Source organism: Macaca mulatta, chromosome 4 (assembly GCF_049350105.2).
Source record: "Macaca mulatta isolate MMU2019108-1 chromosome 4, T2T-MMU8v2.0, whole genome shotgun sequence".
Classification (NCBI taxonomy): Eukaryota; Metazoa; Chordata; class Mammalia; order Primates; family Cercopithecidae; genus Macaca; species Macaca mulatta.
Window position 1 is genome coordinate 80,582,570 of NC_133409.1, and position 24,164 is coordinate 80,606,733.

Consider the following 24,164-nt stretch of genomic DNA (forward strand, 5'->3'; position numbering starts at 1 on the left):
TGTGGCTACCCTGGGGCTCAAAAAAGACACCGATTGCTCAATAAATGCTTGTTCCTGGAGTTACTATTACCAATATGGTTATATAAAATGAAAGTGAGCTAGAAGAAAGGAAATTCTTAAATTAGTGGCGTGTTTTACTGGTCGTCACCAACCCTCACATTTGTTCCATCACAAAAACAAAACAAAACTTTGCTAATTGCAAAGGAAGAAAAAAAATGCATCTGATTACTTTAAAAATGTATGCATTTGGTTGTTACTGATATGAGTTTGTCATTTGTTTTTAAATTTTTTCCTTTTATGATCGTCTATGCCCTTTACTCGTTTGCTTTTGGAGATGTTCACTGATTTGAATACAGGTATTTTATTGGTTGGGTGTGGTGGCTCACACCTGCAATCCTAAGCTTTGGAGGCTGAGTCAGGGGGATACTTGGGCCCAGGAGGTCGAGATAGAAGTGAGCCGTGATCGCCACTGCACTCCAGCCTGGAGACAGAGCGAGACCCCATCCCTAAGAAGAAAAAAAATACTATATTTACCCCTCTCTTTCTCTCTGTCCAATACATCCAGATATTCTCGTCCCCACTATGGTGATTTACCTCTTCATTTTGTTTACGGTGTGTGTGGAGCGGGGGTGAGAGAGCCAGCGTGCAGTTGCCTTGGTTCAGCAGCCAGCCCATCGCTCCTGCCTAGCGTGACTGTGAATACTAGGTGTATGTTACAACCGGGAGCGGTGTACACTCGGGGAAGCGCATCTTTGGAAACTTTGGTCTGTAGCGGCCGCTAGGATTCTCCGCAGCCCCGCACCCCGGTGGCCGAACCGCCTGCCCCGGCCCAGACACTGCCGCCGCGCCCGCCCACCCGGCTGCGCCCCGGGGCGCGCGCCCGTGCCCGGCCCCCGCCCGCGCCGCCGCGCCGCTCCGGAGCCCGCTGCGGTCACGCTGCACCCGGCGCCGCGGGGTGGGCGGCGAGGCACTCGCGAAGCGGGTGCTGAGGGCGTCCGCGCGGGCCACCCGCGTCCAGCGCGCTCCGCCGGTAAACTTCTGCGGGCGCCGGGCTGGAGCTCCACGCAGGAACGGGAAGGAAAGGTAAGAAGGTGAGCCCGGGGCCGATGCGGCCGCCGGCTTCCGAGCTGTCCGCACCCTCACACCTCGCGGCCGCTTCGGTCAACTTAGCGGGCGCGACTTCTGCTGGGCCGGCGACCCCTGCGAGCGCTTGCGTCTAGCTGCTCTGCGTTCCCGCGCTGCCCGCGCCGCCCGTGCCGCTCCCTTCCCGGCTCCCGTCAACTCCGCGCCCTAGGGTCCGGGGTCTGGGGTCCTGTCTGCGCAGCCGCTCGCAGCTCGGAAGTCTAGGGGTGTCCTCTGCTGCGGTTCCTATCCGCGCCGACCCCTGGAGAACGCGAGTCGTCTGCCCTAGAGGCTTCTGGGCGAATATTCCTCCCAGATCTTCTCCCGCAGGTCCTACTCTGGCCCCAGGCACCCTGGAGTCCAAATAAACAGGCCAGGTTTGCAAGGAAGAAAAGCCGTTCCTAGGGGCCCTTGTCAGTCTTGGGTTTCCTGGGGAAGTCATGCCACCGCCGGGAGTTTCCTTTCCCCTGGCTGTAAGCAGAGGGCCTGACTGGTGTCATTGCTCTCACACGGTTGTCACAGAGTTGGGGGTACGAAAAAGGTGCCTCATCAAAGGTCGCGCTGACCTGTTTTCTCTATTTGGGGATCCCCTGCCAAAAAAGAAATTTGCCAATTACTAAGTTGTCTTATCACCATGTCGGTTACAGTGGTATAGTTTTGATGGTCTGTATTTTAGGCACAGATGAAAGACACAATCAAAATACAGTAAGGGGCAGTGCCAAAAATTCAGTCAGAAGACATTTGCAGACAGTGAAAAATTCTGTTTGTAAATAATAAACGGAAAAGTAGAATTAGAAGCCCACTTTTGAACGCAATTTGATTTACTAAACTTCGTTGCTTCCTGACTTTTCACTCTAATACCGGTAGTTAGATATTTTGAATTTGCAAGCCAACAAACTGCAATTGAGTTTTATAGCAGCCTTAAAAAATTATTGTTGCCTGTTCATACTAAGGTGGCTATTTTTTTCTTCTTGTTTTTAATTCTACAGACTGTTGCGTGAAAATATCCTCTTGTGAGAGTACAATAACTTGGCATTGTTCTTTGTGACAATAGAAAGCCAAACAAGAACTACGTGAGGCAGAAAATATAAACAAAAAATTGGATCTCAGTTTCCGTATTTGCAAATTGAAGAGCTCTGACTGATCCCAGATTCCAGATATCTCTTAGGTTCTTTTCTGTCCTGAAAAATTGTGTGTGTGTGTGTGTGTGTGTGTGTTCAGGAGTTTGGGATACAAATATTAATTGAAATCTAAGATATTCTCTGTCCTCAAAATTTTATACATTTAAATGGGAAATATTTGATAGTTGAGTTTCTTTAATCATATCAGTCCCTCAAAATAGCTGAATCATGGTGCATCCTCTGCCTCTAAATGGTTACATTCTATGCTATTAAATAAAAATGTGTCATGGGAAACAAAAATCCCATACTTTTCACCACAAGACTGACACACTAGATAGGATTGACACAGTAGATAGGGTTGACACACTAGAGCACTGATGCCTGCTTATTTTGAAACAGTCTCCAGGAAAAATTAAGAATGTTATGAAGCATTTGCTACAGTATGTGAGCGTAACACATAAGCAACATGGCAGACAAGAAATTTCAAAACTGCTTTGGAAATATCCATGATAGATCTGAAAGTCTATAAACTGCAGTTGAGATCACATTTGGTAATTATGATCATTGGTCAGCTGGGATTATGAGCTCTCTCGAGAGAATGAATTTCCCTCCAATTAACAGAAGAGTATATTGAATCACTGATTAGATTGTTTTAAAGGAAGAGAGAAAATGTTTCTCCCTTTTATCCAAGTAGTTATAAGAAAAAGTCTTACAGGTAAAATTATATTATGTGTTTTCTAAATTAAATAAATAAATAACCAAAAGTTCCTGACTGAAATTACCTGTAAAAATGCAGGGTCCTCCTCCAAACCAGAAAATCCAGGGATTAATTCACACAGACTTACAGCAATACTTTCTTATTTTGTGTTCTTCAACAGAGTAATAACCTCCAGTGACTCTGGCACACTGAAATTGGCTAGGATGGGATCATGAAGGAAGGGGTTGTGGGGTAGTAGTATTGGAAGGACAAGCAACTGGCTATGCTTATAGAAGAATCTCCATCTCTCTGAGCTTCATTTTCCACCCTGAACAATGCTGACAATAATATGTAGGTTTCAGAGTTGCTGTGACTCCTGAATGGATCTGTGTTTGTAGGAACTAGTACCTGCACAGAGAAAAGAGCACAGCTAATCTTGGTTCTTCCTGTCTTCTTGGAAGGTGTTTGTTTCCTAGCTGAACAAGTTGCAGCTGAATTGTAGATAACAGCTTTTGCTTTTAATTTCAAAAATTCTGTGTGGCAAAATCTTGATAATTGTTGAATCTGGGTAACAAGTATATGGGAATTTATTGTATACTATTTTCGCTATTTGTGTGTGTGTTCAAAATTATTTATCAGAAAAAAAATTTAAGTGCGAATCTGAAAAAAACCCAACACTTTGCGTTATTTCTAGTCCAGAATTTCATTTTATATTGTATGTTTCATTTTACATTGTATTTTTAAATTAGTGAATATTTAAAGAAATATAAATTATGTACTATATAGGGAGTGGATGGGTAGCCACTGGTCCTGGAGAACAATCCATGGCAGTCTTCAAATTTTTGTGTGGAATTTTTCTTTATTATGAAACAATCTAAAGAAAATATGACAGTGTTGATGTTTGTTAATTCTGTTTGTTGGGTTCATGGATTTTTTGAAGTTTTTATATTTAAAATTTTTTTACATTGATATATAGTCACCATATTGTTTCCCAAAATAATTATAATACAAATAATGCAGCTATTTTTAAAAAGGTAAAAATAGTTTCTATACCACCATCAAGACATATTCATCTTTAACATGAAGTGAAAATCATTGCATATATCTTTCTATTTTTGTACAAATAGGATATATTGGCCAGGCTTGGTGGCTCACGCCTGTAATCCCAGCACTTTGGGAGGCTGAGGCGGGCGGATCACCTGAGGTCAGGAGTTTGAGACCAGCCTGGACAACGTGGTGAAACCCTGTCTCTACTAAAAGTATAAAAATTAGCCAGGCGTGGTTGTGCGCACCTGTAGTCCCAGCTACTTGGGAGGCTGAGTCAGGAGAATCATTCGAACCTGGGAGGTGGAGGTTGCAGTGAGCCAAGATCGCACCACTGCACTCCAGCCTAGGTGACAGAGCAAGGCTCTGTCTAAAAAAAAAAAAAAAAAAAATGTCAATCGATTAAAAAGAAATGCTTTTATAAAAAACAGAATTGTTAAATAAGCAGGACGCCATTGGCCTGAGGCTTTCTCCCTACTTTGAGTTCCTATGTGGAAAACTAACTTTGTACATAAACAAACAAATCTAACTCGAGTATATTTTTTGTAATAGCCAAGTTTCAGCCAATCACAGGCAGCCAGCTCATCACACCATGCCCAAATAAAGCAGATGCAGAGCTGTAACCAATCGAGTGATTTTGGTTTTTTACTTCTGTGATCAGTTTATAAAAACTGCAGCTCATGCTGCTGGATAGAGCTCTGTGAACCTCTTCTGGTTCTGAGTGCTGCCTGATTCGTGAGTTGTTTGTTGTTCAGGTAAACTGTTAAATTTATCTAAAGTTTTAACAGGATGATACTATATATGCTTTTTAAAATAAAAAAATTGTGATTTTTTAACAGAAGAAACTGTAGTGAAAGTGAAGGAATTGCTGAACTTGACATCAGTATTTCTTCGTCCTGAGAGATAACAGGTTCTAAACAAGTCTTCCAAACTAAGAGAAAAGATTCTGAATACATCTTGAGATCAAGATTTTTTAAAGCATACATTAATTTAGACAGAGGCTCCCTATTATAAAGGATGGCGCACTGGGCACTTTTACATTACCTATAGTTTCACTTCTCCTCATATCCCAATTTTTATTATTTGTTTATTATTTATTTATTTATTGAGACAGTCTTGCTCTGTCACTCCAGGCTGGAGTGCAGTGATGCGATCTCAGCTCACTGCAACCTCTGCCTCCTGGGTTCAAGCAATTCCCCTGCCTCAGCCTCCTGAGTAGCTGGGATTACAGGCATGCACCATGCCACCCGGCTAATTTTTGTATTTTTAGTAGAGATGGGGTTTCACCATATTGCCCAACCTAGTCTCAAACTCCTGACCTCAGGTGATCCTCCCACCTTGTCCTCCCAAAGTGCTGGGATTACAGGCATGAGCCACTGCACCCGGCCTATTTTTTATTATTTTTTTTAATTTTGGAGACAGGGTCACACTCTGTCACACAGGCTGGAGTGTAGTGGTATGATCAAGCTCACTGCAACCTCAGCCTCCCAGGCTCAAGCAGTCCTTCCACCTCAGCCTCCCTTGTAGCTGGGACTACAAGCACGCACCACCCAGCTTTTTTTTTTTTTTTTTTTTTTTTGGGTAGAGTTAGGGTCTCACTATGTTACCCAGGCTGATCTCAAACTCCTAGGCTCAAGGCATCCTCCCACCTCAGCCTCCCAAAGTGCTGGGATTACAGGCAGAAACCACTATACCCAGCCCCAATTTTAAAAATGTTTATATTGTGAGGATCTATAACATTTGCATTGGGTTTTGTAAACTTCATTTCCGATACAATTTTTTTTTTTTTTTGAGATGGAGTCTTGCTCTATTGCCCAGGCTAGAGTGCAGTGGTGCAATGTTGGCTCACTGCAACCTCAGCCTCCCAGGTTCAAGCAATTCTTCTGCCTCAGCCTCCTTAGTAGCTGGGATTACAGGCGTGTACCACTACGCCCAGCTAATTTTTGTATTTTTAGTAGAGACAGGTTTCACCATGTTGGTCAGGCTGGTCTCCAACTCCTGACCTCGTGATCCACCCGCCTCAGCCTCCCAAAGTGCTGGGATTACAGGTGTGAGACACCACACCTGGTCATTTCAGATATAATTTACTCTCAGTTTTATAACTAAATGAAATCATGATGAATCACTGGTTCTTTTACCATGGCATCTCAAGTATCAACTTTTGATTCATCCTTTGATTGGCTAGATTTTGTCAATGTGTGTGTTTGTTTCCAAGAAGGGCTCATTTCCGGTGTCTTTTTATGTTTGAAATGTCCGTGTTTCTTTCCAGACAGTCCCTGACTCACAATGGTTTGACTTAACCATTTTTTAACTTTATAACGGCGCAGAGACAATACACATTCAGTATGCTCAACTTTTGGTGTGGTTACACCCAAGTAAACACATCATCAACATAAATTGAAAATATCATAAGTCCAACATGTGTTTTCAGCTTATGATATTTGCAACTTACCATGAGTTCATTGTACATTGGGGAGCATCTGTACTTGAATGACCATTTGGCTGGCTATACCATTTTTGAGTCAGTTTCCTTACCTCCAGATTATATAGCCCTTGCTCCATTCACTGCTAGCATCTAATGTGGCTGTAGAGAAGTCTAAGGTTGGTTTCAAAATTTCTGGCTGGGTGCGGTGGCTCACGCCTGTAATTCCAGCACTTTGGGAGGCCAAGGTGGGCAGATCACTTGAGGTCAGGAGTTCAAGACCAGGCTGGCCAACATTGTAAAACCCCATCTCTACTAAAAAGACAAAAAATTAGCCAGATGTGGTATCATGCACCTTTAATCCCAGTTACTTGCGAGGGTGAGGCAGGTGAATCACTTAAACCCCAGAGGTGGAGGTTGCAGTGAGCCGAGATTGTGCCATTGCACTCCAGCCAGGGGCAACAAGAGGGAAACTCCATCTAAAAAAAAATTCTTCCTTGCAATTTCAGATTTGCTTTTTCTGCCTGGAGTCCTAAAGTATCCTTTCTATTCCTGAAGTGTAATAATTCAGGCTATATCATTGTTAAGCTCTGTATCAATTTTTCATGGAAACTGGTGCATTCCTTCTGTTTCTATCCTTTCTATTGGAATAATCTGTTGTTCTTAATTTCAGGGTTTTTTTTTTCCCCATTATAAATGCTTTTTCTTTCCCATTTTGTAATTCTCTACTTCAAAGACACCAATTATTCTTACACTGTCTCATCTTTGTTCTCCATAATGATTATATTATCTTGTTTTAATTTCTCCTCTGTTTTCTTCATTCACGTACTTGTCTAAATGATTAAAATGTAACTGATTTATAAATGAAAGTGTAGCATGGTATAAACAGAAGCATGTTAGGTATGAGGATATTTGGATTCTAACTTGGCCAAGTCTTTCTTAAAGAGGTTTTCTTGCTTGAAAAATAGGAAAACAACTATCCCTCCCTCCTGCCCCCAGTATTTTTGGAGCTATGAAATAATATACATGTAGTAGTCCACGTGGGTTCTGACACAGGGTTGCTACTCAAAAGATGCTGGTAGTTATTACTTATTCCTCCATTCAAGATGGAGAAGGGGTGGTGTTAGAATTCAAGTTCCATATACATTTTACATTATAATTGTTCTGGAAGTCACAATGCATGAAGGATAGATAGTACCTTTTTCCCTCTGTTATAAAAGGAAATTTAACCTTCATGAGAAAAAGAGATAAACAGAAGCACTTTAAAACATTCTGTTTGGAATGTATTTTGTGGAATCTCAGCTTATTTTCTGTTGTTGGTATTCATTTTCAAGTTTATATTAAATCTTGGTAATGCATGGAAACCCACCAACTAGTGGACCATCCTTGATCAATACTTGGTCAGATATGAAAGGAAATTTAAGATAATGATTCTAATCTCATTAAGACTTTAGACTGCTTTAAAATGTAGCATTTATTTAAAATTTAGTATGCAACAACTGACTTTAAATGAGTTTTAATGGCTGGGCACAGTGGCTCACGCCTGTAATCCCAGCACTTTGGGAGGCCAAGGTGGGAGGATTACTTGAGTCTGGGAGTTTAAGACCAGGCTGGGCAACACAGGGAGACTCCATCTCTAATTTAATAAAATAAATAAAATAAGTGTTAGGTAGTTTATTTGTAGATAAAGTGTATGTTTAGTAATATTTAAAATAGATCTCAGTTTTTAAAATGACTTAAATGGTGTTAACATTTGAATTTCACTAAAATACAGACTCCATGAGGACAGGATTTTAATGAATAATAATAATAGTTATTATTATTATTTGAGACAGGGTCTTTCTCTGTCACCCAGGCTGGAGTGCAGTGGCATGATCACAGCTTTCTGCAACCTTGACCTCCTGGGCTTAAGTGGTTCTCCTGCCTCAGCCTCCTGAGTAGCTGGGAATACAAGTGCATGCCAGCATGCCCACCAAATTTTTTTTATTTTTTGTAGAGCTGGGGTCTCACTTTGTTGCTCAGGCTGGTCTTAAACTCCTGTGCTCAAGCACTCCTCCCACCTCGGCCTCCCAAAGTGCTGGGATTATAGGCACGAGCCACTATACCTGGCCCTGAATTATTGCATATATTAATTGACAATATTTTTATGGCCATTTGAGAGCTAATGATACAGTTAATTATGTTATAATGCATGTTTTGAAAGTAAGCATTATTCCAACAAAATTGACATATATTAGGGAATGATTTGGGCATAATACAACTTTCGTGTTTGCTTATGCATGTTTTACCCAGAAGAAACACTGGGTGAATGCATTAAATTGCAACTAGCTGACCTAAGCTATGTAGGGATACACAAAATGCAAAATGCAAACACATACTTCTCAAACATCTACCAGCTCTCTTGGTTTGCCATGTATTATTCCGAAAATTTATACTTTGCTGTCCTTTCACACTTGTGAACTTTGCTATATAAAAACATGCTCATTCTAGGATTTAAGGGCTGAGAAAGAGTGCAGTTTTTTATTCCTTCTTCCACCACTTCATCGTAACTCACAAATTGCAACCATTCCCATACCACTTCCCTAGCAAAATTTTGGCCTTTTTTTTTTTAAGATCAAGTGCCATATTTGTGTATGTTAAACCATTTAAGATAGATAGATAGATAGATAGATAGAACTATGCTATTGTTTTTATTAAATTCCTATCATTTAAAGAATGTGCCACTGATGAAGATTTAAAGTGTTATATCCCTAACCCCATTTTCTTGTGAGCCCTGTGGTTGTTACTGCACAGTTTAGGATAGTGCAGTGACTGTTCAGAATCACATATGTTGTTGTGTTACAGTAGAATGGACTCTACTTGATTAAAGTAGCGTAGGAGTGCTATTAAGTGTCATGCTGTCGAGACAATAAGGGTGACATCTACATCTGGCATTCTCTCTACTAAAAGAGTCCACCTGGTTATTTAGCCAGAAAAAAAGAAAAGGCAGAGATTATGGCCAATTAGCTATCATACATGATCTTGTTAGGGCTGTTTGCCAGGAAGGAACTTGAGGACTTGATCTAAACATAGAAAAAGTGAGTTCATTTTCTGCATATATGTCACTTGGAGTACAGGAAAGCACAGGTGTCTACCATTGATTCATATAAAGAAACGACTGCTTAATGTATCTAGTTTCTCTTGCATCTTTCATCAGGAATCTCTCTTTAGTAAACTTACTGCATGATGTCATAGCAGCTCATCAAAAGGGAGTGGCTTCCTGCTTATGCCTTTAACCATTTCCAGGATATGGAGAAGAACTTGAGCAGAGCCTGTCAATTATTTAAAACAGTCTAATGGCAAGCTTGAGAAGTAGAGATTTACTGCTGCTTCTTCAAATTAAGGATTTTTGCAACTATAGGGCTGAGTGACTCAACTTGTAGGACACACCCTCCTAGCCCTCTGAGCCTCAAAAAACTGTAGTTTCTTAAGAAGACATTTAAATTATTGAATCTAAACTGAAGAAAGAAAATAAGAATGTTGTTGATTTGTTTTGTTCCAGTAAATCCAGATATTTGTTGAAATTATACATGTAGCAGGATATTTTGGTGGTGAAGAGAGCAGACACTGGCATCTGCCTGCCTGGGAGTGAATCTGGGCTCTATCATTCGCGTTTTGTTAGGCAACCAACTTAACTTTCCTAATACCTCAATTTTCTCGTCTTTAAAAACTGGACAATAAAACTATCTGCTCAGTAAATGCTAGATGCTAGTAGTAGCACATGAGGATGAAGAAGATGAGAGCTGGATATTGCCTTCCCAATGCTGAAGTCATCTGGCCTTGGTGGCGTCACACAATTTGAAGAAATACAGAGGTTAATTATTTTGAGTTTCTCTGGGCTGTATTTTGAGTGTCAATCTCTGAATATATCTGAAACAGTTAAGTATTTGCCCTATCTTTAGGGCTCAGTGTTACAAAGAACTGACTGATCAACCATGAAAACCATGTTATTCCAGGAATTTTGGAGATTGGTATATGAATGTCATAACTTTTCTGGAAGTTACCATGTGTTCAAATGCTTAACGGTATGGTGACTACCTGACTCTATGAAAGGAAAACCTCTTCAGTGACACTGGGAACCACAGTGAATTTAATGTAATTCCCAGCGTCTCTCATAGGGTCTTGTTTTCCAGGTTCTATCAAGGAACGATTCTCACCTGATTTTCCTGATTTAAATCTAGGAAGGATTGAGTGTCTTCAGCTTCACAGATCTATATTCTAATTCCATTGTAAAATATAGATTATTAGATTAATGAAAAGCCTCATATACAGTGAGTACTTATAACTGTTTATGTGTGTGTTCAGTTTTCTGTTGCTGTATAAAAAATGACTACAAACTTAACATCTTAAAACAATAAACATTTGTTATCAGTTTTTGTGGGTTGAGAGTCCAGGCACTGTTGAGCTGGATCTTCTGCTCAGGACCTCCCAACCCTGCAATCAAGCTGTCAGACACTCTGAGCTTCTTCTTTGGAGTTTAGGGTCCTCTTCCACGCTTCTCAGATGGTTCACAGAATACAGTTCCTTCTGGTTGTAGTACTAAAGTCCCAGTTATCTTGCTAACTGTTGGCTGGGACTTCTTCAGGCTCATAGAGGCTGCCTGCTGTTCCTTTCCTTGTAAACCCCACAGGCAGTTCACATATGGATGTTCACCTTCTTCCAGTAGGAGCACATCGATCACTCTGACATCCAATCTCTCTCCAGTCCTATGATGGAGTCCTATATAACTTAACATAATCATGAGAGTGACTATTCTACCACCATTTGCCGTATAATGTTACCTAATCAAGGGAGCATCTATCCCATTCCATTCACAGGTTCTGCCCACACTCAAGGAGAGGGAATGACACAGGGCATGTATACCAGGAGGGCAGGAATGTTGAGAGCATCTTAGAATTCTGCCTGCCACAGTATGTGATAAAATGAGAGATAAATCATGGGTAGAGATTAATGTGATGTTAGCTGAGACATGAGAACAGAAAAATGTCCAGCGTAGCCTGTCCACATGGTCTTTGATTTCCTCAAGTCTCAAGGAGACTCCAAGATCTCATTGATAAGGAGGATCAAAGGCATGCTGCAGCCTAAGAGACTGGTGGTACATGAAGAGTCTCCAAGTATTGTGTGAAAGCAAAGGCTGGCATGGATACTCTGGAATCCACATCAGAAGATGAAATGAGAAAATTAAACCGTGTAATATAATTGCTTGGGAAGGGGGAACTCTCCTCAGGCAAAAGGAAAAAAGTGATACTTCCCTTGGTAGGATAAAGGAGCCAAGTGCTATACTGGGGTTGGCCACCCCTGTAGGCAGAAACCAGATGGTGACATCTATGCTTTGGGTAACATCTGACTGATGGCAGCATATGAATATTGTAACCAATACCACTTACATTTCCATCAACACTCTGTTCTGAATCTTGGATAATTCTTCCACATTTATACACTTATGCATTATACATATGCAATGTTTGCATAGCATTATGCCAAGTCTTCTCATTTCTTCTGTTACTTGAGAGACTCTAGACCAGCATTGTCCAATAGAAATATAATGTAAGTCACATAAGCAACATTTTTTTAAAGTAAGAACAAGTGAAGACAGCTTTAATAATAGGTTTTACTTAACCCACTATTTCTAAACCTATCATTTCAATATGTAATCAATATAAACATTAATGACTTATTCTTTACTTTTTTTTTGAGGCTGAGTCTCACTCTGCAGCTTATTGCAACCTCTGCCTCCCAGGTTCAAGCAATTCTCCTGCCTCAGCCTCCCAAGTAGCTGGGATTATAGGTGCCCACCATCACACCTGGCTCATTTTTGTATTTTTAGTAGAGATGGGGGTCTCACCATGTTGACCAGGCTGGTCTTGAACTCCTGGCCTCAAGTGATCCATCCTCCTCAGCCTCCCAAAGTGCTGGGATTACAGGCGTGAGCCACCACGCCCAGCCTGTTCTTTACTTTTATACAGTCTTCACAATCTATTGTGAAGACTTTCATTTCTCCCTGTGCTCTTTTTCAATAACCTTAACAACCCCAGTTTTTATTTAGCATTGACCTGTGTGATGTGTGATAGTAACTGCTAACTCTCCCTTTATCCTACCCTTTATCCTCTGCTGTAAATTCTGCTAGACTCAGAGAATCAGATTAAACATGGCTAAAACTGCGTTCCTTTTTCCTCTGACTTATTCCCTAACATCAAGATCTTGCATAACTCTAAAATGTCTTCAACCCTTCTTTGTTCCTCTGTCTCAATAGATCCTTTCACTTCCTCTTCATAGTCTAATACATGCTTCCTTTTTTTTTTTTCTTTTTAATTCAACAACTAAACTGTTGATTCAGGAGCTTTCTGACTTACTAACCCTTATTCCCAAGCTTATTTCAAACACGGTTTTTCTACTTGTGCAATTTACTAAAGACCACTTTGTGCTAGACAGAGGAATATTTCAAATATATTTAAATATATATATACACACACACACACAATGATCATTAAAGCTGTTATTCTACACACACACACACACACACCCCACCTAAGCTCATTTTTTTAATGCTTGAATATGTAAACCAACTGAAAAAAATTAAAAAATTGTGATGCTTTAAAAAGGAAAAATACATAATGGTCAATATGACACAATCTATGATGGAGGCTATGTAGACAGATAATAAAGGCCATTAAAAACTCAGCTTACAAGATGCACTTCAAGCTACCATGGTCAGGAAAGGCTGCTGCAAAATGTCCACGAGCCTTCATCCCTCTTGGACTGATGAGTGTACGGAAGGAAAACATCTTTTCACCAGGGCAAAGGATGGAAGTGAGAACACATGAAGAGAAAATGTACCTTTCCAGCTCCTTAAAAACAAGGATTAAAATCCAGATCCTTTATTATGTGGAATGTTCTGGTGTCTCTTTTCCCTCCCCCACCCCCACCTGTCACCTCCTTCCTATCTCTTAGATTTGTTCAACAGTTCTTAACCCTGGTTGAACATCAAAATCCCTGGGAAGTTTGTGAAAAAATTTAGTAGCCCGCTGACAAAACAGGCCAATTAAGTAACAGTCTCTGGAGTTGGGCCCCAAACACCTGGTGTTAAGACCTGCAGTTCTATGGGAGGGATTGCATTGGGAGTTATACCTGATGTAAATGACGAGTTGATGGGTGCAGCACACCAACAAGGCACAAGTATACATATGTAACAAACCTGCACGTTATGCACATGTACCCTACAACTTAAAGTATAATAATAATAAATAAATTTAAAAAAAAAAAAAAAGACCTGCAGTTCTGCCACTCGGCTCTATATTTTGACCTATGTTTGGAATCATCTTCTACTCCACATCATATGGAGTCATGTCATTTTAGAGCTCTTATGATGTCCAATTCTTTCATTTTACCAATGAAGAAACCAGTCTAAGGAGATTAAAATCACATAGCTATCTAGGGATACAGCTAAGACTAGAACCCTTCTCTTGAGTAGTAATCAAGCTGGATAGACTAGATAAGAGAATGGTGAGCTAACACCAGCACTACATCCCACCAACAGAAAACAGGACGGAAGCACATGACGTTGAGTAATCAGCATGGAAGGACAGCCAGCTGTCAGGCAAAAATGGACAAAGCTGAAGTCCTACAAACATGTTTGGCAAGGGTAATTAGACGTCATTCAGGGATAGCATAAAACAATGCCTGTCAAACTTTAGTGTGCACAAGAATCAACTGAGAGCTTATTAGAAATTATCTTCCTGGGTCCTACTCCAGTGAGTCTGGCTCAGTTTTCTTGGGTTGGGCCAGAGAAGGGGCATGTTTAACAGGTTACCCAGGTGATTCTGATGCAGGTGATCTGAGGACACCCTTGCAGTTTAGGAAGCACTAAACATTGAGGTAGAAGATTGATGATGGCTTCCCAGAAACAGGCTCTTTGACCACTAGACAATGAAGACTTAGGAGTAGCATGGTTACTGGTCTGTATCTACCACCAGTAGGAAGTCAGAACACACAAGATAGGGGAGAATAAGAGATCACCCCTGCAGAAATGAGTTAAGTTTAGAATTTATAATTTAAAGATTGATAGCAGCCAAAAGTGACTCATCAGTATTTCTGTCTTCAGTTGTAATCATCTGGGGGAAAGAAGGTTTTTGAAAACTATACTCTCGGCCGGGTGCAGTGGCTCATGCCTGCAATCCCAACACTTTGGGAGGCCGAGGCGGGCGGATCACTTGAGGTTGAGTTCATGACCAGCCTGGCCAACATGGTGAAACCCCATCTCTACTAAAAATACAAAAATTAGCTGGCGTGGTGGCGCATGCCTGTAATCCCAGCTACTTAGGAGGCTGAGGCAGGAGAATCACTTGGACCCGGGAGGCGGAGATTGCAGTGAGCCGAGATTGCACCACTGCACTCCAGCCTGGATGACAGAGCGAGACTCTGTCTCAAAAAAAAAAAAAAAAAAAAAACACAAACCACCACCAACAAAACTATACTCTCCTAATGGCCCAACTCTGTAACACAAAACCAACAAGTATAGTGATGCTATTTCTATATTGTTTTCAAATTTGCAAATCATATTTAATATAGATTTCTGTTTCAACCTCCAGTACTCTTTAGGTAGATAGAATAGGATGATATTTCCTCTGCTTTACTGATGAATTAACATGCCAGAGCTCACCTATGTGGCAGAGAGGAGGCTAAAGCTACATTTTCTAAATCTTTTTGTAGTGGAAGGAAAATAATGTGGTGTAGACTATGAGCTTTGGAATCAGGCAGACCTGGGTGCAATCTTAGTTCCATTATAAGCAATGTGGCCTTGAACAACTTACTTTTTCTCTGAATTTAAATTTTCTTATCTGTAAAATGGAGATAATAGTACTTTCCTCCTGGGGTTGTTAAATGAGATAATTTTAAAAATATGCCTGGCACATAGTTGCTGGGTAAATATACCACCTCAAGGACAAGTCGAAAAAAACAGCTTAAGAAATGAGAATTTAGCTTAGGGAGCACATGCCAAATTTGAGAGCTGATCCCAATTAATGAGTAGAATATTGATGGAATTTTGAGTTTGTGGGTTGCTTAGCAACCAAAACTCACTCAATACCACTGACTGCCCGGGTTGTTGTTTTTAATCAAAGCACTAAACTGTTCTTAAGGAGTTCAAGGTTGTGAACAGACAAAAGGATTCCCTTATGCATTTGGGGTTGTGCCAGGCATTTTGAAAAAGTGATGCCCCAGCTCCTCTGTGTTTTTGCACTTAAACATCTTGGACATTTGGATCTCCCCAGTTCTGTGCCCATAGATGACAGAAGATGTTACAGCATCTGTTACATTGGATAGAGTGAGAAGGGAGAAGGCAGAGTGCTTGTACTTCTATACCAATGTATTAAGCCAAACTTATGGAATGCTAGGGCTCAGAAATACAAAAGCATTTGTCTTTGCCCCTGCTGCCCTTTAGAATTTCAGTGTAGGAGAGGAAACCAGTCAATATTGAATAATACAGCAAATTATTCATGAGCAGCTCTCTGTGTCCCCAGCAATATTCTAAGAGTTACAAACTGAACAGTACAAGAACATATTAGGGTAAGTCTGAAATATCCATGGTCAGGATTTTTATTTTCTTGGCAAAGCAGCCCTGGAAGAATATCCCAGTTAGGTTCCCCAAAACATTTTTTTTTTTTTTTTTTTTTTTTTTTTTTTGAGACGGAGTCTTGCTCTGTCACCCAGGCTGGAGTGCAGTGGCCGGATCTCAGCTCACTGCAAGCTCCTCCTCTCGGGTTCACGCCATTCTCCTGCCTCAGCCTCCCGAGTAGCTGGGACTACAGGCACCCGCCACTTTGCCCGGCTAGTTTTTTGTATTTTTTTAGTAGAGACGGGGTTTCACCATATTAGCCAGGATGGTCTCGATCTCCTGACCTCATGATCCGCTCGTCTCGGCCTCCCAAAGTGCTGGGATTACAGGCTTGAGCCACCGCGCCCGGCCCCCAAAACATTAATATTTGATTCACAGTCTTGAGAGCTGGCACTGAATGTTGGAGAGGGTCTAAAGAAGGGCGGAGGGGAACTGGAACTCCATGCCACCACCTCTTTTACCTGAAGCCAGAGACTCAACCAATCTGTGCCCTTCTTTTCTCATTTGTAAGCTGGGCGTAATGATTTAGATTCTGCCTCCCTTGTGGCAATGAGTGTGATGCAATGAGATAATAAATGCATAAGTTCTATTGCAATAAATGCAGTTTCTAGCTAATTTCCCAGCAGGTTTACATTGCATGTCATTGAGCACCCTTGTATCTTCATTTACATTTCCTATTCCTGTATAACTCATAATCTTAACAATTTAAAGAGAAAAAAAACAGATGAGCTTGGAACAACTGTGTTTATTTGCACTCGAGTTTGTCTTCATCATTTGTAGCTCAGTGTGCTAACTTCTTTTGCAGTGAAGATCAACTTTAGTGCTTAGGAAAGAAATGCATTGTGCCACTTTGGCATGTGAACATTTATTTACGCAAAACATAACCTCAGGCCTACAGGCCTTTAAGGCAGACAGCTGGTTGATGAATCATGTTGAACATTCATATAGTGCTGCTGGCACATGTCAGAAGGACACTCCTGCTCATCACCTGCCCCTGTCAGTTCTTCCACTTCTAATAAAGCATATCTGTTTTGGTGACCAAATAAAAACACACCAAGTGGAGAAGGGCTGGGTGTGGAGTAATTTAATCAGGGCAAGTCAGCACACTGCATTGAGCGGTACAGTATCAAGGATAAAAAGATGGGTTGGTAACAGCTGAATGAAACGAAGTAGATTAGAAAAGGCGGAAGCACAGTTCCCCTTATAATCATAATGGGTCATGACCCTGGAATGTAGGAGCCCTAATATATCCTACAAATCAAGATTTTTAAGGAGACAGGATTCCCAAAAGTTCCCTTCTGAATTGCCACGAACGTTTTACATGGCCTTTCTCTATTAGCATCATTTAACATTTCGCTGAGGAATATAAATTTTTAAGGAAGTTCAAACCAAAGTTCAGAGCTCCACTAGCAAATCTTTTTAATACTGGCTTTCGTGGGTGTGTTTGGTATCCTGAAGAATTGATTGATTTAAAATGCCCTACTTTTGAAACAGCAGGGAGACTGACATTTGCAGCCTGGTATTTTGCAGTTCTCACTACTCATTGTATTTTTAAAATAATTTTTTCTTTGTTGTCATAACCAGTAGAATAGAATTTTGTGCTTTGTTTAAAAGAGGAGAAACTGAACATGTTCAGGATGCTGGCCTGTCTTGAATTTCATCACCATCATCTCATAGATTGATTGGTGGGGAGAATAATTAGGGATATGCAGGATGTTTGAAATGTAATTGAAAACAAGTAAAAACAACAATATGACTATAAGTTGTAAGTCTAAGTTTTTTTTTCTTTTTTTTTAAATGATTCACCTGGCAGTGTTCTTAAAGTCATTACTTACTGAGAAAAGAATCACTATATAAGATGAAAAATCAGGAACTTCAACAACAGCTCCTTTATTTCCATTTCTACTTCTGTTGGTGATTACACTGTTCCATCTTTGTTTACTCCAGCTAAGTCATTTTCACCTCTGTGTATTTTTTCCCCGATGGGGCAAGATCTGTGATATCTGATAGTTTATTAACAGGTGTGCTGGAAATAATCTATTTCAAAAATAAAACACTAAATATAGCACACAAGTTCAAGGCTTTTGAATGTTACCATGGTTTTAAAAAAATCAATGTCATGAATGCTTTACACTGAAATCATTTATTGTTAGGAAACCGGGTGGCAAATGATACATATATCCTGTAGCTCTGTCATCATGGCTAATGCTCTCCTGACTCAGATTACATATTAGCATTTCCACCATATGGCTGAAAGGCTAGAGAATATATGTGCAGAGGAACAGAGCTGGTAATATTTTTGACCATCTGGTAAATAAATACGTAAGTAACAGGAATATTAATATTTATTTAGTCATATGATGCAAACTTTAACCTGAAATAACTACTACTACAACAAAGTAGTACTACATTTATGTTTCTCAAATAATTTCAATCTAATTTATTAAACATTTTCATAGTCAATTAATGCTCTTAGAATGTGACTTCTAATTATGTTTCTTATGTTTATTGATACAGTAGGGTTCCTTATCATGCCAAATTTAAAAATCTTTCATGAGAGGCCACATGATTGGACCCAGCACATGGACATGAGTGCCAAAGTTCTGCTCTGCCAGTGACCACTGTGTGGCCTGGGATAAATTACCTGACCTCTCTAAGCCTCAAATTCATGTGTAAGTGGTGAATAACCTATTATCAGATAGTATCCCTCAAAGGGTGGGCCATGGAGAACCATGGATTAACACATCAGAATCACATGGGGAGCTTAAAATACAAACATCTGGGCCCCACCTGCGATGATTCTGATTCATGTATCTGGGAGCAGCCCATGAATCTGCAATTTTTATATATATACACACACACACAGACACACACATACACACATATACACACATACATATACGTGTGTGTGTGTAAATATATATATATATTTTTAATACAGAGTCTTACTCTTTCACCTAGGCTGAAGTGCAGTGGTGCGATCTCGGCTCACTGAAGCCTCTGTCTCCCAAGTCCAAGTGATTCTTGTGCCTCAGCATCTTGAGTAGCTGGGATCCCAGGCACACGCCACCACGCCCGGGTAATTTTTATATTTTTAGTAGAGACGGGGTTTCGCCATGTTGGCCAGGATGGTCTCAAACGTCCGGACTCAAGTGATCCACCCGCCTCAGCCTCCCAAAGGGATAGGATTCCAGGCACACGCCACCTCGCCCAGCCCACATTTTTAGTCACTGTCCCAAGTGATTCTGAGGTATACTGAATCACTCCCATAGAGACGAGATTAATATAGAGCACTTAGCTACCTTGAAAAATATGTAGCTAATTTTAATAAATATACTTTTTAGACCATAGAAATTTAACACCTAACAGCACTTGTGCTTAAAATACTCTGAGTTCGGCCGGGCGCAGTGGCTCACGCCTGTAATCCCAGCACTTTGGGAGGCCGAGACGGGCGGATCACGAGGTCAGGAGATCGAGACCATCCTGGCTAACACGGTGAAACCCCGTCTCTACTAAAAAATACAAAAAACTAGCCGGGCGAGGTGGCGGGCGCCTGTAGTCCCAGCTACTCGGGAGGCTGAGGCAGGAGAATGGCGTAAACCCGGGAGGCGGAGCTTGCAGTGAGTTGAGATCCGGCCACTGCACTCCAGCCTGGGCGACAGAGCCAGACTCGTCTCAAAAAAAAAAAAGAAAAAAAAAAAATACTCTTGAGTTCATAGAAAATAGGAGGTCAGCTTGCTAAGTAATGCTGCTGATCATTAAGTATACCTCACAATTCTTCTTTTTGTTTAATTAGATCCTTTACCTTTTTTTCCCTTGCATAGGAAATAGCAAAATATTTGCGGACTGGATCCAAATCAGGAGCTCAGATGAACTTAAAGAAGCGAGCCTGGGATTCTTAGTTTTTCAAGATCCATACACACGAAGCCTTTAATCAGCACCAACTCCAGTGTCCAGGTTTTTTCTGGTTTTGTGAAGACTGAGCAAAACTCTCATGATGGAAAGAAAACCAAAGGACTTAGTTACCTGTTTCAGTGTCATCTAAAGTCAACTGAAAAGTGAAGCAGGCAGTAATATAGCCATGGAAAGAAATTCAACTTTATGGAAGAACCTAATAGATGAACACCCAGTCTGCACAACCTGGAAACAAGAGGCCGAAGGAGCCATTTATCATCTTGCCAGTATTTTGTTTGTAGTAGGTTTCATGGGTGGCAGTGGATTCTTCGGGCTCCTTTATGTCTTCAGTTTGCTGGGGTTGGGTTTTCTCTGTTCTGCTGTCTGGGCTTGGGTAGATGTCTGTGCAGCTGACATATTTTCCTGGAATTTTGTACTGTTTGTCATCTGCTTCATGCAATTTGTTCATATTGCATATCAAGTTCGCAGCATAACCTTTGCCCGAGAATTCCAAGTGCTGTACAGCTCCCTTTTCCAGCCCCTGGGGATCTCTTTGCCTGTCTTCAGAACGATTGCTTTGAGCTCTGAAGTGGTTACTTTGGAAAAGGAACACTGTTATGCCATGCAGGGGAAAACTTCCATTGATAAACTCTCCTTGCTTGTTTCAGGAAGGTTTGTACCTTTGGTGCTTGCATGTCTTTCCTCAAGTATTAGTTGTTTGTATTTCTTTCCACTATATTTTTCCATCTCAGTATTGCATAGTCTTGGGTGGCATTTAGCACCCTGAGGCTTGAGGAAGTCTTTGATACATGAGTCACAGACATAGCCGTTTAGAGTATACGGCATTATTTACTTGAAGCAGAAAATAATCAAGAGCCTTAATATTTCATCTTAGACATCAAATTACATGAATCTTAAAATTAAAGTATGAATTTGTTTATCTGGATATGGTATTTGTTTCCTAGATAATTACTGAAAGTCAAGAAGAGGATGATGTCAGCTTGAATTAATAGAATGCTTATATTGGCGTGCAAAGTATTTTAAAGACTCTTTGATAGGGCATTCTTTTAAGTAACAGAGAACATTTAAATTTTATTATTATCTTTTTTTCTTCAGTAAATTCTAGCAATTGCCCATAAGAAACAGGCTAGGGGGACACTTCAGGCACATACATAGAAATCTAAACTTTGAAAACAGGCCAGGTGTGGTGGCTCACACCTATAATCCCAGCACTTTGGGAGGCCGAGGCAGGATAATCACCTGAGGTCAGCGGTTCAAGACCACCCTGGCCAACATTGTGAAACTCCCATCTCTACTAAAAATACAAAAACAAAATTATCCAGGCATGGTGTTATGTGCCTGTAGTCCCAGCTACTCGGGAGGGTGAGGCAGGATAATTGCTTGAGCCTGGGTGGGAGGCGGAGGTTGCAGTGAGCTGAGATCGCGCCACTACACTCCAGCCTAAGCAACAGAACGAGACACTATCTCAAAAATAAAATAAACTTTGAAAACAAAGTTTGGGTGAGGAAACAATAGTGGGATTACTCATGGTTTTCAAAAAGTTGAAACTTTGGCTTACAGGCCAAGCGTGGTGGCTCATACCTGTAATCCCAGGACTTTGGGAGGCCAAGGCTAGTGGATCACTTGAGGTCAGGAGTTCGAGACCAGCCTGGCCAACATGGTGAAACCCCATCTCTACTAAAAATACAAAAAACTTAGCTGGACATCGTGGTACACGCTTGTAATCCCAGCTACTCAGGAGGCTGAGGCATGAGAATCGCTTCAACCTGGGAGGAGGAGGTTGCAGGAAGCCAAGATCATGCCACTGCACTCCACGCTGGGCAACAGAGTGAGACTCCGTCTCAAAAAATAAATAAAAATTTGGTTGACAGAGGTACTTGCAGAACTCCTCTATGTTCTTAAATGTTTCCCTACTTAATGTAAAATCTGACAGAGTCCATTAAAACGTTTTATTGAAGCATAATATGCATGCATAAATAGATATATATCATAAATGTACAACTTGATGCGTTTTCTGAATTTCACTCAATATTCCAGAATCCTGACTGTGTAAGGAACATGAGAACATTAATCTCACAGGATATTATGTCACTTATTATAATGTATGAATTTAATATTTGCCTTTCAAAATCGTAAGGGGCAAAAGAGTCATCAGGGATCTGAAATACACTTCCTCTACCCCCTACCCCTCCCCAATTATGTGCTGTCTTTCTCTTTCCCTTATAAAAGTTGTTCCTGTGTTTTGATAGGATCAGAGTGACAGTTGATGGCGAATTTCTGCATTACATTTTCCCCCTTCAGTTCCTGGATTCTCCTGAGTGGGATTCACTGAGACCCACAGAGGAAGGCATTTTTCAGGTAAGGGATACCAGACCACACAGTTAGCACTCCCTCTTTCAAACAGATGTTTGTTTAATAATAGGTAACCAAACAGAACAGTGGATAAGGCAAGAATATTTTAAGACTTTGGAATGCACTTTGCAGCATACATGACTTCCCAATTCTGGTGGACTCCTGATGATTAATGCCACTTTATAGGTCCAGTGATGAGAAGAGCAGGTGCTACATATGACAGAAAGGAGGCTGTGATCAATACTTTAAGCTATACTTTGCATAACTGCATATTTAGGAATTGAAATATAATTGAGATTTGACTAAACACTGCTAATGCGACAGTCTAGAAAACATCAAGAACAAAAACTGCTCTTATTAAAAAATAAATGATTTTTAAAATTTAAAATGCCAGTGGATTTCACTTGTTTTCCAGCAACAGAATGCTAAACTAACTGTCATTACTCTGCTGCCACGTCTGGCAGTTTTGAAAGATAATCATTTCAGCAGGTTTCATTTATTTCGTTACACAGTTTTCTTATAAATATATGTGTGTATGCAGCAAACTCAAGTATGTATGCAAATTAGGTATATACATTCTATTTTCTACTACAGAAACTGCATTAGGGTTAAATGTCCGCAGTCTTCAGAATTGACTTGGAAATATTTCTGTAACATTAGCCAACTTTTTTAAAAAAATATCAAGTAGTTCTCCCTTCAATAAAAGAAATATAGATACTGGAACTTAGAAAAACAGATAGATTGAAGATGGCTAGAACATTTTGATTATTCATATTATAAATTATATATGTAGTAACAAATTTTATAGTTTCGATTTTTGCAATATAGTAGGTCAGTGGGCTTTTTCAACCTAAAAAAGGCAGCAGGTGAAATTAATTTAACATTTGGGGTAGAAAAAATGTGGCAGAAGTTTTCTTGCTTCCACATCTGTTTATGTGTGGTCTTATGTTTTCTAGGTAACCCTCACTGCAGAAACTGATTGTCGATATGTGTCTTGGAGGAGAAAGAAATTGTATCTGCTCTTTGCTCAGCATCGTTATATCTCCCGCTTGTTTTCAGTGCTAATTGGCAGTGACATTGCAGATAAACTCTATGCCTTGAATGACAGGGTATATATAGGAAAAAGATATCACTATGATATTCGGCTACCCAACTTCTATCAAATGTCAAGTCCAGAAATACGCAGATCACCCCTGACACAACATTTTCGGAATTCCAGACGATACTGTGATAAATGACATCAAAGTCTGAAATTTATAAGTATAAAAAAAGACTCTCTCTTCATCATTCCCCAAATGAAATAGGAAAATACAAAAAAAAAAGAGCTCCCTAATATTTTTATAAATCAAATTCAGAAGTCAGATACCATTGCTAACTGTTTTATTCCTTTCAACAACTGCATTGTAAATAAATTTTACAAATTTTTCTTGTATTTCTTATTGTTATAATCGAGGAGGGGGTGGATAACTATGGGCAGTTTGCCCTTTTCTGCATCAAAACTGGGAGAATGAAATTCCACATTCTCAATTCTTTTCTCACATTTACTCAAATGCATTGTCTTGCCCTATAGACTCAGCGGTTGCTTCTCAAGAAGCAGCCAGCAAGTATTCTCAGCTTCAGGGTGGGTTGCTACTGTCCACATAAGCATTTCCAGAATTCACTTTTTTGCTACAACCTCCAGTGAAAGCAAGATGTATTACTGTGGTGGGCAGCAATTATTTATTTTAAATGTGCAGTTACTTGATATGACTAAAAAGTAGAATAAATGCAAGAGATAATATGTGAATCTTGAAGCCTATTTTATTGCTACAAAATAAAATAACATTTAAAAAGAAGCAT

General features: G+C 40.3%; 1 protein-coding gene across 4 annotated transcripts; it reads left to right on the forward strand.

Moving 5' to 3' along the window:
• Positions 1-901: 901 nt before the first annotated feature.
• POPDC3 (popeye domain containing 3) lies at positions 902-24,157 on the forward strand. 4 transcript variants are annotated; one of them, XM_077998383.1, is made up of 6 exons: positions 902-1,083; positions 18,576-18,730; positions 19,020-19,137; positions 19,883-20,624; positions 22,223-22,331; positions 23,282-24,157. In XM_077998383.1, exons 4-6 carry the CDS (start codon positions 20,140-20,142, stop codon positions 23,561-23,563), a joined length of 876 nt encoding a protein of 291 aa, XP_077854509.1. In that variant the 5' UTR covers positions 902-1,083; positions 18,576-18,730; positions 19,020-19,137; positions 19,883-20,139; the 3' UTR covers positions 23,564-24,157.
• Positions 24,158-24,164: the final 7 nt, after the last annotated feature.